A 20,638-nucleotide genomic window follows, 5' to 3' on the forward strand; every position below is an offset into this window, starting at 1 on the left:
CCACCACACACTAAACTTTTTACACTAGATCGTCAGTGTTCTTCAAAGTGCTTCACCAGACCTTTAGCCTGTAGCACCAACCATTAAAGGAGGGGCACAAAATTCATGTCTGGTTAACTTTTGTAGAGAGTTTTCCTCATTTTCAGGGACTTCACTTTACCCTACCTCAAGATTACGACTGTGTCCCAGCTAATTTGTAAAAAAAAAAAACTTCAAGATTTGTGATTTTCTGGGAGGGACAGTACAGAAGACCTTACCACATTAGATAAGAAATTTGGTATGTAGCTATATATATATATATATATATATATATATATATATATATATATATGTATATATATATATATATATATATATATATATATATCAGGGATGTAAGTCTTCCGGATTTTTACGGAAATCCGGTTTTTTTTTTAATTCCAATAAGTCTTCCGTATTTTTACGGAAATCCGTTTTTTTTTTAAATTCCAATAAAGTTCCACAAAATTGTTCGAATATCAAAGACACAACACGGCAAAAATGCCTGGCCCGTTGTAGCAAGCTAACTTCAATTTTCACTCATCGATCACTCAAAATACCATTTCCAGTTTCGCATCATTGCATTGCACTGTACAACATTGTGCCATGTGAATATCGTTGCGTACGTGCGAACTTCAAATCGCTATAGCTCATTTCTGTCGTTGAAAAACCTTGCCTAATTCATGTTGATTGGACTGCTAATTAATATCTTCGTAACTGCTGGTGCTCGACATAAGTTTTGGAATTAGCGCTTGTGATATTTGTGAGCGGCGGAAATCTACGGGATACGCAAATGAAAGTCGATATTTGTGATCGCATTCGAATGTGCGACTGTTTTTTATTCCGTAGTTCGCTGCGACGTATTCGTAACTTTGAGCTAGCCTAACATAACGATAGTGTGTAAGTAGTAAGAACTAGGGGTAAGATGTGTTAGCGCTAATACTTCTGAGCTAGCCTAACATAACGATAGTGTGTAAGTAGTCAGAGCTAGGAGTAGGATGTGTTAGGACGGCATTCACCTGGGGTCTCCGAATATTTTTTCCGGTTTTTTTTTTGGGCTGCACTTACATCCCTGATATATATATATATATATATATATATATATATATATGTATATATATATATATATATATACACACATACACACACAAACAAAGCCATACAATAGGTATGACTGTTTTTGACAAAGTCAATGTGGGAAACACATGTGCAATCTGAATACCCTTTGTATTCCCCCATTAAAGTGTACAGTTTCCTTGTATTGATATCAAATGCTTTGTAACTTCCACATCGAATGGTAGGAAGACCGGGTCATTCTCACACTGCAAACCTAATCTAAAAACATTTGCAAGAAATAGCAACTTTAAAAACCGAACAGATTGTTTTGCCATCAATTTTCTTGTCCAATCACTTTCTCAGACGTTGCCATAAATTTTAAAATAGTCTCTTTGTAACAGATTATTCTGAAGTCGTAACGTCTTCAGGAAATGCCAACGGAAATGTTGAAGGAAGAGATGGAAAGGAAAGTTGTGACTAGGCTATACATGTAGCTCAGTTTTAACCTCTGGTGTTTGGGTGGCACTGTATGCATATGTGTGGATGTATGTATGTGTGTAGGTACATGTGTATGTTGACAATGATAATGATGTACCTACATATGCGTGGGAAGTTGCCGGTTTATTTGTACTATGCTGGTCAAATGAGCGACAAGTTACAAGTGGTATTAAGTTGAATTCCTGTAATTGTAGAGTCCAAACATAAATCTGTGTTTGCTTCAGTGTCCAGAAGTCACAAACATGACAGTATAAAACCATAACATATTCTCTTTATTCCTATAAATAAACAGACAATTTTGTACAAAATTTATTGGAAAAAGTAAGAATTGTATATTCAAGGCAAGGCATATACTGTACAGTTAGCTACTGTCATGTTCAAATATTTGTTGGATCACTAAATATACCAAGAACGTGTCTTATTTCCTAATTTTTCTGACAGTAAAAGTAAAACTCTCGGACTGAGATCTCAGTAACATCATCAAGTTAAAAAAACTGCCTGATAAACCATTGAAATCAAATGTTGAGAATAAGGCCATCAATCTATATAGACAGTTAACGAAGTACACAAGTCTTTATGTTGAAAGAATAATATGTTAGCCCAGCTATCACAAGATTCAGTATTGTCGGAGTCATAATTTTTAAGGTTCTTCCTGTACATGTTAAGAAAACCCTGTTGATATGTTTTCTGTGATTTGTTTTTGAAACGTGAAAATTTTAAAGTAATCTTATAGAGGTGGTTGGTAAGGATATATGGCTTGACCGTTGCTACCGAGTTTTTGTGGTGAAAATATGAAAACATTCATCGATCAGTCCATGTGATGAACAACCTTCTGATTTCTTGCAACCAATTATAAACATTGATCAGGAAATTCTCGTAGAACTCTCATTGTCATCATCGTCATAGACACTGAAAAATTTGTCAATAATTTTATTACTATACATAGCATAGTCAAGAGTGAACATGAGCAAAGGTTTTAAAATGAGCCAGGAATTTGAAGGGGAAAAAATTGTCATTGTAATAATATATTAATAAAGAAAATGGGGAGTGGAGAAGAGGTAGAGAGGTTAGACATGGAGGAGGGGAAGGGGGTGGGGATATAATAGGGGGAGATGATAATTGATGGAACCCACTGAAGTGTGACTAGTATATAGTTTTGGTCAAAGTTACAACACAACACAAAATGTGTTATTAAGGACATTGCTACTAGATTTCTCAGGAGGAACAAGATTATATGTGAATAAAGAACCCAGCAATTTTATCACTCCCGTTCGCGTGTCCCCCTTTCTTTTTTTTATCGTACGGGGGTGATTAATATTTGTGTTAATCAATAAAAAGAAGTCTTAAGCTTTTCCATTGCTCTGTTGTTTACTGATCATTTAGTTATAATCCTTTTAAAATATTTTCCGTATCGTTAATTTTCGCCTCTTGTCTCTCTCTCTCTCTCCCCCTCTTTCATCTCGCAGGGACAGTGCACCCGTGAAAATTGCAGATACTTACATCCACCTCCTCATCTGAAGACACAGCTTGAAATCAAAGGCCAGAACAACATAGCTGCACGCAGAATGCTTCAGAATGCGCATCTGCAGAACCAAATTCTTGCCCAGGGCAACCCCATCCCGATCCAGCCCACGTTACTATCGACAGTACCTACATCGCTTCCGTCTGGGGTAGGTACCGTCCCTTCCGTGAGATACTCTGTAAGTCCTGTCTCACCGCACGGTGCCATTTTTAAAATCTTCTTTTTCTTCCAGTGTGTACGAGTTTGTAACATGTGTCTGTGTGTGGAGGGTGCCGCTATAGTGGTTGACCTTTGACATACTGTCTGTGATGCTATAGGGACAACAATCATAATGCCAGCCAGTTGGGCTTCAAAGGGCAGATAGACTGATTGATACAAGTCGTGTTTCTACGGAATGTTGACGATTTACAGAGATCGCACATGTATATATCTGAGTACATGCAGCGGTGGGTTATTTACTTCAGGGGGCTGATCTAAAAATTGCTAAAAACTGTACTTATCTCTTCCCCACTCAAGCAAACCTGGATTATCTATTAATGTATTCGGGAAGATGTTGGTAGCATAAATATTATAGAAAGACTTCTCTCTCTGTCTATTTGGAAAAGGGAATAAACTTGCTGGTACAAGAAAAAGCACTTGAGCAGGTGGTCTTCATTTCTAACTTATTAGCTTATATATACAGAAGGCATACCATTTACTGGTAGTATCAAGTTTGCCATTATATTGACTGCTATGTAGTAATAATAATAATAACGTCGGTATAAGTTACATCGTCTAATATTTAGCTAAAACCTCAACCGAAGCCATTATTAAAGTGGACTCTAATGGGTCATTATATAAAATCGCTGAAAGCCGAGCAGTACTTAATTATCTGAACATACAAACCAACCGTTTAGATCCGGGTATCATCTGGGATTGTAAAACATACACAATATTGATAAGAAGAGATAGGAGTATAAGATTACATCGTCTGGAGCTGTGCTGGAAAGGATAGATGTTACAGTCTGTAGCCCACCTACCCCTCCATCAACCATCCCCTTCTATTCTCTCCCCCTACCCCCCCCCCCCCAATGTTAACCTTTTGAGCCAATATTGATATGAACTCTATCCATGAGGTACTTGTAAAATCCGAAAACACAAAAATTGTCTCTCTGTTTTCAAAGACCTAGAGAATAATTTAGTCTTCAAATTTCGTGTAGCATATTTGAAGGCTGTGAAGTCTTGTCTTTCATTGAATAATACTATATAGTTCCTATGTAGATAACTGCTATACATTTTTATACTTGTGTAGCAACTTGACCATATTGTATAGCATTTTGTGATGCTGATACCGGATAAATTATTGCATACCAGGTGTAAAATAATAATAATTTTCTTCCAGTTATGCATGTAATGGTGTGGTAGTGATCTAATGAATTGGGAGAGTTTACATGAATATATTAATTATTAATTAACAATGACCAGAGAGAGAGACAAAGTGTCAGAGAATGAGAGGTACATAGAACTACGGGACAATAAACAGACATGATTTGTTGCGAAAAAGAACAAAATTTATTTCACTGATTAGTTCTCGAGTCATATAGTAGCATTATTCTGGATAATTGTTTTGAGAAAGAAAAAATGCAGTTTCATTATTTAAAAAATGGAAAAGTTGTAGCTGGCATACTCTTTCTGCACTTTTTACAAAGAAAAAACTTCCTTTAAAATGCAGGAGACTTCAGTTCTAAGCTGTCTGTTATAGATATATATGCATACATATATCGAGCGATATATCTATGTATCTATTTATCTATATATATATATATATATATATATTGATATATATATATTGATATGTATATGTATAGATGAATGTGTGTATAGATAGATATATGTAAATATCTCTCTTTTATCTTCCCACATAATTTTGTTTTTGGCTGCCCTAATCATCTTCTGCCTACAGTTTACATTCAAAAAGTCATTATCAAAAATTTCATCTAAAGCATCTTTAGTTAATTATTAATCACAACTTAAAGGATTGACATGCATATATATTCATATATATATCTCACTTTTCCTTCTTTCCCAAAATCTCGGCTGCTGTTTCTTGTTCAATCAAAATTTTACCTTACTTTATCTGCTCTTAAAAATCCTGCGAATATAGATGAGAGAGAAAGAAAGCCAGAAGAAAAAATTGTACCTTATGAGTAACTAGCTAAATTATCTTGATACATTTTCCTAAATACTGGTATTAACTTACTTTTTTATACACATTGTGAACACATTTTACAATTGTTGTCAAAAAGTGACCTGGTTCTGTCAGCCACATGCAGGAGAGAAGAATGAAAAAAAAAAAAGGGAAAAGAAATCTCAAACTGCTGATCTCAAAAGCTTCTCCAATGTTATCTTTAAAAAATTGCATTTTTTAGTTATAAGGTAAAAAGTATGTTTAATAGGAGAAGAAAAGAAAGAACATTCAAGGTTAATTTCTCCCAATTCCTAGTTCTTTTTAATAACTGTCCTTGTAGAGTTGTGAATTTGTAAATTAACATAACAAAGTGCCTGGGTAATGCATTCATATTTTTTGCCCTATCAATATATATGTATATATATATATATATATGTATATATATATATATATATACATATATATATATATTTATGCTGTTTTCCATTTTTCTTTGTATTTTGGAAGCAAAAGCTTTAATAGTTGGAATGTTGCTTTTATTTATCTACGTTTTTACTTCATTGTTTGCCAAATTTGCATGTGAATTGATGTACAGTGTTGCTTTTATGTGGCTTTAGGCCATGGAATAACAGACAAGTTCAAATAAACCTTTTCAAATGATGACTAAATCGAGATTTAAAGTTTCAATGTGTGTTTGCCAAATTTTAACTTGGACCTTCCAGCTTACTGCCCTAAAAGCTCAGTGAAAAGAACACAGTTCTATGCAATTTTCATATTAATAATCATTGTTCTTAACTTTTTGAGCTGAATAAAATTTGCCAAATTTGATACTTGTTATCTTGTGAACAATTCCATACATACTTAGTCAAACAAATTGCCACAAATGTAAGTTTTTTCACCATTGTACCAGTGGTGAAATAAAACACACATATATAAACAATATATATAACTCTATATAACTCTATATATATAACTATATATATATATATATATATATATATATATATATATATATACAAATATATACAACAAGCCTTTATCTAGTCCTAATCCTGCAGTATATTAATGATGTCATCTTATTGACCATTTTTCTCTTTAGGGGTATATAGCCGTAACCAGCTTCTTGCCTGTTTTTTTGTATCCTCTGTAGAATAGAATTAAGGGAGGAATGCTAGGAGCTCTTGATGTAAATTGAAAACTGTAGTTATAATATCAAATCTATATTTGTATGTATGTATGTATGTTACATAGTACACAGTTGACAATTTATCGAGTTCAAACAGTGAAGTGTTTTTATAAAGTTTAGAGACAAAGATGAAACCATAAAGCCACTCAAACACTTGTCGCCAGCGAAACCAACCCTAAGACCATTGTGAAAAAGAGATGAGTGGCAATACTTGAAAAATGTTCATGGCAAAGATCCGTGTCAACTTTTGCTAACATGGAGAGTGGAGGGGAGAGGGGGGGGGAACCACCACAGGGTAAAGGCTAGTGTTTTGAGATGTACGCGAAATATTCAGGTTTTCCAAAATGTTGTTGCAGTAGCAAGAACCGGTAGTCCCCTGCTGCTTTGGATATATCCCAAGGACAACTTGTTTTTCATATTGTCGTAAAGTTGAACATTATTGCTTAATTATAGTACACTTGTTTCACGCACAGCAAAACCTCTTTCAATTTGAGCGGTTTAATAGTTAACTAACTACACAAATTTCACTGCATGCAACCAATTGTGTACATTCTGACATGCTATTATGTATTTATGCTCATGTTGGTTTATGGCCACTTAAAAGAGCAGCAAGTACTTTATAAAAACAAAAACAAAATGTTTTTGTGGTTGTTTCCTTAAACCTTGGCTAGAAACAGGAAATATTACTTCCAAAAAAAATCATTTTGATCAGGAAAATAGATCTCGGAGAACACACGGTGCTATTAAACTAAACTTAGTTAGAGATATAACAAAGAAAAGAAAAAAAAATAAGAATAAAACTAAAGAATAAAATATAGAAAAAGACAATCCCCCCCAAATGCTTTCTACAAATATTTAAAGTCTGCACTCAAAACATTAACATCTACAATCATGTAGCAAAATATGTCAATGTTTTTCATGCACCGCTGCTAGATTATTTTTATTGCATAGCAGAAGAAGGATATTCATCCTTTCTCTTTGCTACATCTAGGATAATAACGGTCTTATTTTTATTTTATTATTTTTTTTTTCTCTTTCTTTGTTCGTTTATTATCTCAGCCAATTTCCATATTTCCATTTAAATAATATGAACCTTTCTACCTTTCAAATAATCTGCTTAAACTTTACACCAACATTCATGATTCACACAACTCTCTTCTGGAACAGCAGAAGTATATAAGTAGTGTGTATATATGTATATATATATATAGATATATATATATATATATATATATGTATATATATATAGATATATATATATATATATATATATATATAGATATATATATATACACACAGTACTTTATCACTGCCACTAACAATTTTCCCATCTCAACTTCTATCTAAAACCTTCCTCCCAACTTCATTCATCTGCATAGTATTCATTTCGGAGCTCTTGCCCTCCCTCCTCCCTCCAGAGGAGGAGGAAGAGGAGGGGAAAAAAAAGAAAAAAAAATATGCCAATGTCCAGACTTGACATATTGTCTTTGCTTTGTACAGACGTCGCCTGTAGCGGCTGCAACAAGTCAAGCTAATGCAGAAACCAATGCAGCAGCCTACTATCACGGTCACCAATATTTGATACCCGTCGCCGTTTCCATGGTGAGGCCAAATTTGAATACTTTTCTTCCAGCAGGACATCGGGTCAAAAACAGGTTTTTTTAGACCTTTCTTCCCGTGGCGTCAGTACAGTGGGTCTATACAAATTACATGTACCCAAACCCTTAACCCCCCTCTCCTACCCCCTCCCCCCAAAAAATGTAGAGAAACCATAGGACACAAAAGTGACAAACGCTATAGTTGAAAAGTTCCACTTTCTTAATATTAATTTCAATTATTTGCAAAAATTATTCCATTTTATTCATGTTTTTTTTTTTGTGGCTCATTTGAATAACTTGAACTTTTGGAAAGAAAAAAAAAGGGGTTTGACAAGTTTGTTGCAACTGTTGTTATTAATAAGCAGGGAATTTTGCGTGCTGTGAGAAGAATTTTACTTTACAAATATATCTGTTTTATGATGCATATGTTTATTCTGCTTGAAATTTACACTGCTTGCATTATTTATATTGATACATATTTATATATGCCTTGACCAAACAAAAAAAAATGATATGAAAAGAAAAAGAAAAATGCTTGTAAAGTTTTTGGTGTGTGGTGCTTTTGTGTTCAAATATCCTACTGCTCACTTTGCATGCTTGTTAAGCCTTTTTTGATTTGATTTTTTATGATTCAATGCTGGCTATAAGTATCGTATTCAGTGAAAATGATTACATCGTTAATGGGCTATCAGGAAAAGTAAAAACACAAAACAAAATTGGGATGGTTTTGGTTTTGAAAAGGAAACCATTATGAGAAAACATCCTTTTTAACGCAACAATTGTTGTGTACAAATTTCTTGCAAGCTGGCATCTTTAGCACTTGTGTATTATTATTAAACAAGCTAGGGTTTCAACAGACTAGGTACATGTTAGGACATGTATGTGATCAATTCCATTACTACATTATATGGATATATAATATAATATATAAAGATATAAATTGATACAGTTGGAAATGGAGAAAGGGTCCACATATTTTGGAGCCTACAACTGTTTGGGCAATTGCTCGACGGTGGTGTACATTAGTGTACAGTGAAAGAGCGGACCACTGCCCCGAGCAAATTAAACCATATATAGATATATATACATACATGTATGTGTTATAACAACTCAACGATTCTGCATGTACGGTCTTAGAAGCTGCTTTAATAAACGTGATTCAGTCACTATTATGCTCATGCTCGACGTGGCAGAGGTTTTCTTGTTCGTGGAGTGATGTTAATCACTTCAAACGAAGATCCCAGAATATCAAAATGCATATGGGTCTTTAATTTCATACGATTGTGTCCCTGGGCCACTGGCTTGTATTGCTAATACTAATTTATTAATGTCATATTTCACTTTTCATGTAAAAATCTTCAGATGTCAATTCCATGACGAAAACTTCTGTATGACAATCCTGTATGTATAGTAGTGTGCTATCACAGCCGATTATCTCTGTAGTTACAATATGCAGTTTATATATGTGTATATTTATATATATATATATATATATATATATATATATATATATATATATATATATATATATAAATATATATATATATATATATATACACACATAGGTTTGGTGGATATGCGTCTATCTTGGCGCAGAGTGCTCTATGTCCGGTGGACAGAGCGAAGTATAAAGGTGAGAATTAGTTGAGATCAGTGGAACACTAGTAGTTGTTACTCAGAGTTTCACGCGTCGAGCGATCATCAGACAACTCCAGAGGAGTTGTCCCACTAGTCTCAACTAATTCTCACCTATATATATCTATATAATTAATTTATACTAACATGCCAACGTGACCTTCGTCTAAAAGTTTGTGTCGTGTGATAAATAAGATCTACTCGTGAAGGGACTCGTCACTAATTTCCGCTTTACTTGCCAAACAATGTCTTCAATAAACATAAGGGCGATATTTCACAGATATATCGTGCCGTAACCATTCTCAATTATTCCGTCCATTCACATTTTCAAAATGTCGTCTTCCGTCTACAGGCTCCCAGTGCGACACACAGTACCTTTAGTCCACACATGTACCCGGGGTCCTATTTTTCACAAGCCATGCAAACTGCCTTGCCTACGGTAGCAACCTCCACTTCATTGCCTGGTTCAGCACACTCCACCGCTCACCCCGGTTTTTCCGAGATCCCCATGCAGACACCAATTATACCCAACGCCCTCGGTGCCCCTTCCTTTCAGCTTTTACAACCAAAAGCAAAGAATGACCGGTTAGAGGTAGGTGGCTCACTTTACTAATTTGAATTTTTTTTTTATCTCTCTATCTCTCTCTTTTTCCTTCTCTCTCTCACTTGATATTAATAACTACAGATTTTTTACGACATAAAATTATTCTGATCTGCTGTTTTGCACATGAATTCTATATAAAATATTGACTACATTTCTCAAACCATTGTGTAAGGGTCTCTGAAATTTTTGGTGTTATGCTCTCTCTTCACTTTCTTTCTCTGTATTAAAAAAATAAAAATAAAACGCAACTTGAATCGTTAGTTAGAGTTTTGTAAATTAGATAAAAGTCATCAAAAATGAGATGTGTACATATTTCATGCTTAATGGATAATTTCTTCAATATCAGAATCACAATTAATAGTATACACCATCATTAATTTAGTTTCCAGTGGCAATTGTTTCAGTTCGTTTTTTTATTGTATCTAAACAAGTATAATTTTCTGCTAATTTAAGAACTCATATAGTTTTGTACTGATGAATTAATTGCTCCAATGAAATGATTTAATTTCTTCATTTTGATCACGATTCTGTAGTACAATTTCCCCTGGTGTTTTGTGTGAATTTATTTTAAGGTCATTGAACTTGATCAAACTGAGGCAAACCTCCTGATCCTTCCGACTCCATCAACAACAAGCTGAGTAACGAACAATGCCCCCACATTACAGCATACTGTATTAATGTATTTCAGGTTATATTATATAGCTCCCCCCCTCCCCACAGCATATTTCCCAGGCCCATCGACTGCCCTTCATACCTTGTCTCCACCGGTAGTCCGGGACAGGAACACCTTTACCTTGCATGGTCTTTAATTTTGCCAGCGTTTATTTGAAACAGAATCTTTAGAAGGAAGGTATCAGTCAGGTGTTTGGTCTGTGTTAAGATAATATCTAATTAGACCTAATTGTCGGTTTGTGATAAAGTAACCTCTCAAAATATCCTTTCTGATCTCATTTGGTATTTCTGGACAATCGGGGATAAGGGAGGGGGGGGGGGGGAGGTGGGAGGGGGATCTCAATTCAGCTGGTACATTCAAGTCTTACCATTTTTCCAAGTCTTTCATCAGTCTCAGATATATCAAGTTTATTATCGATCAATCTCTGACTTTGTTTATTCTATATCAGACTTGATTTAAGTCTGATTGTTTACTTAATTTATTGAGACTTGGCTCTATCTCTTTACGTCTGCTGCTTTGTCATCAACCTCAAGACCTGTAAATTAATTTACCGATTTCAGACTCGTCATTTTAAGTCGTTACTCCGTCAATTTAAAACTTATAATGTTGAATCCGTTGTACAACATTGTCAATTTCTGGCTTCGGATTATCGATCAATTTCAGCCTTTCAAAAGTTTGCATCCAGTAGTCTAACACTAGGATCAATCCCTTGTTCATCCATCCTAGGACTTGAGTCTAATTGGCCTGTATCAATTCCAGGCTTTTATATGTCAACATTCTAGCAATGTCGGACTTAGCTAACTCTGCAGTTTGTCAGTAATAACAGGCTCTGTTTGGTCTGATGTTCATCTGTCTCAGACTTGGCACATACATACAGTATATGTGGTATATTAATAGGAATGCAGCCCGGAATAAATACACTCATCTGCTTCAAGCCAGCCATCTCAGTGGGAAATTGCCTTATCGTATAACTTATTGATAGTACCTTCAGTTGTCAACTATTTGCACCTGTTTATTTTTTTCTTTCTTTTATCGTTCTCAATTCTCTGGTGTATTTCCCTTTCTGAAAGAAGAAACCCTTTTATGTTTAAGGGTTTAAGGTCTACTACATATCTACTTGGAGGTTCTATGTTAAACCACATAAGATTCCTCTGTCACTGACAGTATTTCGATCACCTCAAGAACATGCAGGGATAGGAGGAATTTGAAAAGGCAACATTTGAGGGAGAATAAACGGGGTAAAAAGGAAGGGATTTAGAAGGGAAAGTTGGCTACTTTGGTTTAGGCTTTTCTGTCCTGATTTGTGGAATAGTGTCTGGGGGGGGGGGGGGGGGGGATTGAGAAAAATGACTTCTTCAGTGTAAATCTAGGGTATGGTCAGGATGTTGGAAAGGATTTCTATACTTGTAATGTTGTAAACACATTAAATCGCCTGGCTGTTAGTTTGTGGATGAAATTTGCATCAATCAATGATTTATGGATTATGGTGACCAATGTTCATACCAGGCTGGTTTGTTTTGGCAAGGTATGGATAAAATAGATACATATAGTAAGCATAATAGTTATGGTATGAAACCATGTTAGGGTAGATCCACATAAAGTCACTTGCAATTAAGTAATCTGGTGTTCCAAGAAAGATCTTGATATCAGTCTAGTAGTTAAAAATTGTTCTCTTATAAAAATGTAGAAGCCAGGAATCACTAAAGCCCATTATGGCTCTCTGGCTTAAAGACCCAGTTCGTCTGCTGTCCATTTCCAAATTCTCCCTGTCTCAAAAATCGAAGAAAACACATTAGGCCGATTGTTGGAACTCAGTATACCATTTTGTAAAACACTGCATTCATTGGAGTGGCTAATGGAAACCAAAAATAAGAATGAAATTGTTTGTGTAGGTGGAATTTCTTGTGGTCTTCATAGTCCTGAGAGAAAAAGAATTCCCTTCAGATGATACCGTTTTCATGAACATGATATCGGAGATAAATTGTGGATGACGCAAAGAAAACGGAAACCACCTTCGATTGATTGTCTGCAAATTTTGTCGACCTTGACTATTGTGTCGGTAAAAAGATAATAAAATGCCATTGATTAACAATTTTTAGATAAATGTTCTTGGACAAAAAAAAGGGAAAAAAAGACGGTGACCTTGCAGTATTAGAATAAACACAGTAGTATCTACGAACCTTTAGGTTTGTCAAGTCGGTTATACGCTCATAGTCAAGGGATTTCTCTTGATGTCGCGATTAGACAATATTGTCATATCTTTTATAATTGAGATTTGAGTCAGTTTACGGGGAAAAAATAGGTATGCGAGATCTTGTCAAGATTACAGGATTCATTCTTTGAAGTCTCTAAACGAGGAGTCATCCATGCTCGCCGATGTTGCACAGTCGATTTTTTCTCCTTCTTTTATTTTTTCCCCTCTCTGTTCCTTCTCCTCCCTCTTCTTCTTAGTCTTCAGCCATTCACTAACAAGAATATGATAATGACCCTGTGCCATCACGTTTTTCCTCTGAACAAATTGTCTGTAAATTTACCGATGCTCTTACGAGCGCAAAGCCAGACGCTCCTCTCATCAATCTTCTGATAGGCCTTGTCTGTGTCTGCGAAATATGCCACTCAACCCCCAAAAAAATGTCTCTCTCTCTCTCTTTCCCTTGTTTCCTTCATGTCTGGGAATCTTCAAGTCTGCAGGAAAAAACTGCCTTCAAAAATTATTGCATGGCGAGCACTGCGGCTGAAAAATGGGTTTTTGCTTTAATAGCTGGGACATATATATAGTGTATGTATGTGATATTTTGCAGCAGGAGAAGGGGGGGGAGTTGTAGAGGGGGGAATTGGAAGGGAGTTATTAAAGAAGAAGAAGAAGAAGAAGATGTAGGGACATTAAAATAAGAACATCACTTTTAAAACATTGCAAGTCAAGATATAGAAGGGTGATCTTCTGAACCAGGAACAAAAAGACGATATTCTGATAATGACAGAGTGCAATGCAATTAGGCTTGTTGGCACTGTAAGCAGCTTGATGATGAAAGAACCAATAAGAACAAATTCATGTTTCAAGGAAGGAAGTAGCTTTTTGCCTTGTCTGATTGATAAGCCGTGGGCAGCCTGTAATACAGAAGAGGCTAAAGGAGGGGTGGACATTCGGTCAGTGCCAGTGATGGAGACTATAAAGGGAAAATAATACGATTGTGTCCAGACATGAGCTAAGTATATATCGAATGGGAATGTGGTTTGGTTCAAATCGGTTTAGATTCAAATCAATCGGTTTCCTCGTATTCACGAAGGTGTGTCGGACGTTAATTAAACGGCCACTAAATTTTTCGGACAGATGAGGACAAACTGTTGTAGGTCTCGACATAGGCAAGTAAGGAGCTAGGGAGCATTTAACATACCGACTAATCAATCCTAGCCGACTAATCAATCCTAGCATGTATGTCAAGTCACATAGCTTCTGGGGCAGACAAATTGGAAGAACTATTATAGGAGACATCTTTCCATGGGATGTGTTTGTTTATGACGCTGCATGAAAAGAAGGATGAGTTGGAAAATATATTAAATCATGGTGGTTCTGTGAGCGGATATTTGTAGATGTTGAATGATTTATGGAAGCTTTACTGATTGCAAGCAAAAACCAATTTTTTTACCTGCAAACACTCTAAAAAGGACAACACAACTGGATGTTGTTATGTACAACAATGCAAAGTTATAGTGAAAAATTCACTTTTGCATTTTGAATCTTGGGACCAGTAAGGGGGGGGGGGGTGGGGGAGGAGTAGTTGCAGCTTATGACTTTGAGAGATAAAGAAAGAGGCCTTTATGAATTTTATGGGAATGGACAATTGATTGGAGTGGATGGAGTAAAGATGTATATATAATCTAGTTTGAAAAGAAGAGTATTTGTAGGACACTTGTCAAAATAGCTTTTAAACCTAGAAAAAAGAAGTTAGCGTGGAAGCAATTCATTCTTCACTTGGTATGTAGTTCCCATTCCTCCCCTTAGTCATGTCAAGTTATTCAATATTTTAGATTCAGCATGGTTAAGTCCATCTCTATGACTGACAGGAAATAAACGATGTAATCAATAAAAAGAAATATATAAAAATAGAGGTAAAATTTTGAAGCATTTGTGTCTCAGTGCCATATTTAGACTTGACCAAGTCCTCACCCTTGTGTGTGAAGAAACGTTAAAACTGTGACATCTCCCAAATGGAATAAGAGTTTTCATAGCTATATGGTGAACGTTGTTCATTAACATGTATAGGTATCCCTATATGAGCCAATAATAATGGATAGTATTAATTTTCCTTTACAGTAAATATGTGCTAGTCTCTTTGAACACAGATCTGAGACCAATTTATTTCTTGTTTTATCTCGATATATATATCTATATATATGTATTTATTTATCTATGTATATATATAGATATATATATATATTTATCTTTCTATATATATATATATATAAACATCAATATATAGATATACATCAATATATAAATATGTATATATATAATATATTTTAATATTCCTTTGTCTTTTCATATTGTTATCCTCTCTAATGAAAACTTTGTCACGTCTCATATGGTTTTTGATTCCATTTTGTTTTACCCATATTTTTCAAGATATTGTACATCATCTGATGTATAGTAATATATGTAATATTACCAGAAATGTCGTACGGTCTGGACTCCAGTTTTGTACTATTTCTCTTGGCGTGAAAGATCGTGCCTCTATTTTCTTGCAACAATAAAAGGGGGGGCGGGGGGAGGGGAGAAAAAGGGACTGGCAAATGCATGAAAAGAAAGTGGTGGAAGTTTTCAATATGTAACTGAAAGTTTGATGGTGGTATTGATTCAAGTCATGTGACACTGACTTGCAACAACCATGACGATGAGGAGGAGGAGAAGGATGAGATGGACGAAATGTTTGAATATGAGATCATTTGTTTTTATTTAGTACCTTAAGTCGCCTAATCCAATGGCAGGGGTGTCACCGTATCAGGCGATCAATTCTACACCAGCTAAGAAGGTAATCTTGTCACTACGCACAATTAAATTTGCTTCTAATTTATTTTAATCCATTTAGAATTAATATTACCAAACACCTCCCAACTTTAGTTATGTATATATATATATATAGATAGATAAAAATGTATATATATACATTATATATATATGTATGTATGTATGTATGTATGTATGTATGTATGTATGTATATATATATATACATATATATATATATCTGCGGGGGTGCGGTGACGGGAGTTGACCCCCCCTCAACAAAAGGAGTCCCCTTCCACATTATTATTTATACCCATACATTCCTCGCTATGAATGAATTAACTCGGTGGCTTCAATGGCTTGCCTCTTCTTCGGTGATGTTCATAAAAGTAATTATCTTGTTGAGACATTCTTCTTTGTTTTTTTCGTTCCAATTTTTTTTTCGTTCTTTTTTTTCCAGTCAAATCGGCCTTTTGTCTATCTCTCTCTCTCTCTCTCTCTCTCTTTTATCAATTTTTTTTTTTCAGTTATTATATTTTGTATATAGGAAGTTTAATAATCACCATCATTATTATCCATTCCCAGTAAAATGGATTTCTCTTCTCTTTTGCTTTGCTGAATTCTGGACAAAAGTTTTATTTTGGGAGGGGTTTATATATATACACACACATATATGTATGTGACATGGAGGTGTTTGTTATCAGGCACAACAAGCTGGACGCTACTTACAATGTTCTGGCTTCCTGGTGGAAGGGGCTTTGTGGTTATTGTGGTTAAACATTATCTTAATTTGGTGGAACATGTTATTTGTCAACAACAACAGAACAAAGTGTGATAACTCATCCCCCCCCCCCTCCTATTCCAGCTTTTCTCAAAAGTTTCAAACATATATTTGACATTTAATTATAGTTTTTGAACCCCAAACCATGAAGTAGCAAGTATATAACTAAACTTTTGAGGTACAGGGTGTGGTAATCTCGCAAATTTTTCAATTTTTTTCCTCCCCCCCCCACCCCCTTTTCAGATGTTACAAATGATCAGTTTATGGACGTCCATGTATACGAAGTAGACTAGTTACCAATCGATAGCTCTCCCTCCTTTGTCAGTCTGTACCACATTCCCCCCTACCCGTTCCTTTCCCTACCATTTTGTCTAGTATACTGTCCTTTCTCTCAAGAGAGGAGGGAGGAGGAGGAGGGGTGACATGCTCGATATTTTCACGTTTGATTTCAAACTTTGATATGATCCATTCACATGCTTGCTACTTCATGTGTGAATTAGGAGGAGTCCTAGTAGTGTCCTGCTTCTTCTTTTTTTTTCTTTTTTTTTTTACTTATAATTTTTTATTCTGCGGTGAAAACTGTAGTGATCATCTCGTGTCCTGCTGGTTGGTAACACACGTTTATTGTTGAAAGAGATCATTCACGCATTTATCCATTCACTGTAGCCCCACTCATTATATACTACTGGCTGGCTGTGTGGAAAATGCATGCATTCCCACTGATTGCTACGATGCAGATATTTGTTCCTTCATTCAAGCTAATACCTCACGCTTCACTTTTATCTCCTAGTTTTGCTGGCTTCTAGCCTTTTTTTATATTTATTTCCCCCCGCCCCCCGCATTTTTTTTCTAGAGCTTGAGTTCCGATAGAGGGCAGCACAGTGAATTCTTACTAAATCCAAGAGCCTTTTGAATTATTTTTCTTTCTCTGATGGTACCCCCCTTTATGCTTGCAATCGTGTGCTTCGCACGATGTAGAATATAATTTCGCCTGTCTTTTGAAAAAGTTCTGATTTTCAAAAAAACAAAATAAAAACATCTTGTGTCCTGTAAAACTTATGCAGTGCCACAGTCATGTTTTTAATTATGTACAAATGTTCTTTCACTGGCCTACAAAGTTGAATAAAAGTAGTAAATTTGATATATTTAAATAGATATTAAAAGTCTCTTTGCTGTCGAACTCTTTTGAGTTGAGCTAGAAATAAAAGAAAAAAATATAGAGCAAAAAAAGCTCAAACGAGCAACAACGAAGGTAGTAGATAATGAAAGATAATGGACTGCATCTGTGCCATGTGTTTAATTAGTGTAATTAACTAACTTCCTAGGTATCTTGTCTGTAGAGTAAGTCTTAAAAAGGGAAGCGGGAAGGTATCAATTAGATGAGTTTTTTCTAAGAAAACGAAAACAAAGTCAGGTAACTTTAGTCCAAATTCAACATGAAGGAAGGACAGAGATATAGAGAGATGGGGGGTGGGGTGGGGGGTATGGTTAATATTGGGTTTAGGAAGGTAGCTATGTTAGATTTAAGATTGTCATGGTCACAAAATGCAATAGTAAAGACACAGACAAAGGGACAGGGGGCAAAGGGGAAGAGGAGAACTTATGTAAAAAGGTTTTGCTGTGAAAATTAATTTTTAACAATAGAGTTATTGATGATCTACAAATTGTGTTAGAATATACTCAATTGCATTTAAAGCAAAGAATCCGAGTACCGATAGGGGTTCTCTAGTGGGTTGGGAAGGAGACGAAAAGGGGTACAGAAAAAGGCCAAAGAACGTAAAATATTCCACGTCTGTTTTAACTAGAGGATTCAAGCATCTTTAAATGGCTGTTTTGAATTTGTTGCTTTAAATCTAGCTAGTTTTCAATTTAGATATATCAGTGACTACAATTCAAACTTTGGAAAATCTTTTGAAAATGAAAATTTTTTTTTCCCAGGCCGAGGGCATTTGGTAGTTTTTGTCTAAAGATAATCTGTTCAGACTGTGAACTGGCTTGTGTATAAAACTGCTGCCGGTTTTTCATTACCTACTTTCCAAAAGTTTTGCTCCAAAACATTTGTCGTCCTAGATCTTTACCTTTCGTTATTTATTTATTTTATTTTTTGTTTGCTTTCCTGCCTAGCTTGCTTGTGAGATCCTAGCTGTGTATTTGCTGTTTTCATTTTTTTTATTACTAAAAGCTGAAACTGATATACTAGTTATTGCGATGAAGAATTTATATCGTTCAGCTGGTAGTGCTTTAACTAAAGTGCAAAGAGACAAAATTGTAGCAATTTGAAAATGCGCAGAGCTGGAGGCGCGAAAAACTTTGTACGATTGCATATACCTCCCATAGTGCTGCGATGTCCCCCAAACTGACTAAGCATATATAAGCGACAGTGAAGCATATTTCAAGCGAGGGTCAGCCATGTCCATCGAAATTTGCCAGATTAGGGAGGGTGAGGAGAAGAAAGTTAACATACCCTGGGATGAAAGGGGAATGCATTGATTTCCATACAGCAAGTCACAGACATCCAGTGAATGAATAAAGGTGATAAATCCAATTCCCGTTTTAGGAACCTCGTTGACCCGTTATCCATATAGTGGGTGTGGTCTAAACTTATTTTTCGGTGGGCAAATTATTTGTATATTAAGGAATGCCAAAATGGATAATATTGGGACTTTTTTTTTTGTGCTCGAATAATTAAATCATCCGTCTACAAAAGTTGTGCACAGGTCAGAATATGTTGCTACGAGAAGTTACGTTGCAAAAGAACCACAAAAAAAAGTTGTTATTTTGTGATTTGATGTTCCCCTTCCCTCACCCCCCCCCCCATCCTTCCATTTTGCCTTGAAAAAAGAACTTACTTTTTCCTTGCATTTTGAATGGAACCAGTAAATATGAACTTGAAATTTCATAACAAAACTTTGTTGGTTATTTTTCTTATCACCCACTCCCCCTCCCCCCCCCCTCACATTTAATTGGAAAGCTTTGGACCAAAAATCTGACCAAGTGTTCCTTAAAAATATACAAAATCACTTCTTTTTTTTGTTTTAACGAAGAACGATTGTACTTGGGAATTCAACTCGGTGGAGCTGTTGTATAGGAATGTGTATATACACAGAGGCATGAAAACCCACCGTCGGCTTAAGCTTAGCTCACCAGACCGAATTCTCCCCTTTGTCTTTTAGGTTTGTAGGGAATTCCAAAGGGGGAACTGTTCCCGCGGGGAAATCGAGTGTAAATTCGCACACCCCGATGAGCACTTAACGGTTGATAGTACCGATAACACTGTTACCGTCTGTATGGATTTTGTAAAGGGGAGATGTACGCGCGAGAAATGCAAGTATTTCCACCCTCCTGCTCACCTTCAGGCGAAAATCAAAACGTCACAACTGCAGCAACAGCCATCACCACCTAACATTGCCGCTGTGGTATGTATTCATTATTCGTTGTGATTTTGTCCCCAGCCTTGTTACTCAAAAATTCCTCACCGTCGGTGGTTCTGTTTGCGTTTTAGTTCATGCTACTATATTTATATATATGTATATGTATTTTTATTTTATTTTTTTTCTCTCTCTCTCTTTCACACACATTTTTAACCATGTCAGGCATTTTTGATCCTCCATTATTTTTTTTTTTTAAATAATTTTCCTTTTTTGATTTTTTTTTTTTTTTTAAACTTCTTTTTCAAACTAGAAAAGGAAACAAGTTTTTCACACATTTTGATCTCTAATGCTGTTTTTATATGATAATTCAAATGGCTTTTCTTGTGTGTGTGTCTGTGTGTGATTTTTTTATTTGAAATATGATTGCAGTAAATGTCCTTTTCATATTAATCGCTCATCGTGACAGGTTAAATGCTAATCGCCTCGTGTTTCCTTTTCAGACGCATGTATGGTGACCACAAAAAAA

General features: G+C 35.5%; 1 protein-coding gene across 20 annotated transcripts in view; it reads left to right on the forward strand.

Moving 5' to 3' along the window:
- The window catches only part of LOC139974903 (uncharacterized), a 203,710-nt gene that overhangs the window by 154,549 nt on the left and 28,523 nt on the right, over positions 1–20,638 (forward strand). For 11 of the 20 annotated variants that reach the window (XM_071982447.1, XM_071982439.1, XM_071982432.1 and 8 more), the window contains 5 exons: positions 3,039–3,272; positions 7,948–8,049; positions 10,033–10,272; positions 15,916–15,987; positions 19,915–20,157. In XM_071982447.1, coding sequence (XP_071838548.1) covers positions 3,039–3,272; positions 7,948–8,049; positions 10,033–10,272; positions 15,916–15,987; positions 19,915–20,157 — 891 coding nt within the window. The remainder of the gene's footprint in view (positions 1–3,038; positions 3,273–7,947; positions 8,050–10,032; positions 10,273–15,915; positions 15,988–19,914; positions 20,158–20,638) is intronic. The other 9 variants (XM_071982451.1, XM_071982450.1, XM_071982449.1 and 6 more) reach the window with 6 other exon arrangements.

Source organism: Apostichopus japonicus, chromosome 10, assembly GCF_037975245.1.
Source record: "Apostichopus japonicus isolate 1M-3 chromosome 10, ASM3797524v1, whole genome shotgun sequence".
Taxonomy (NCBI): Eukaryota; Metazoa; Echinodermata; class Holothuroidea; order Aspidochirotida; family Stichopodidae; genus Apostichopus; species Apostichopus japonicus.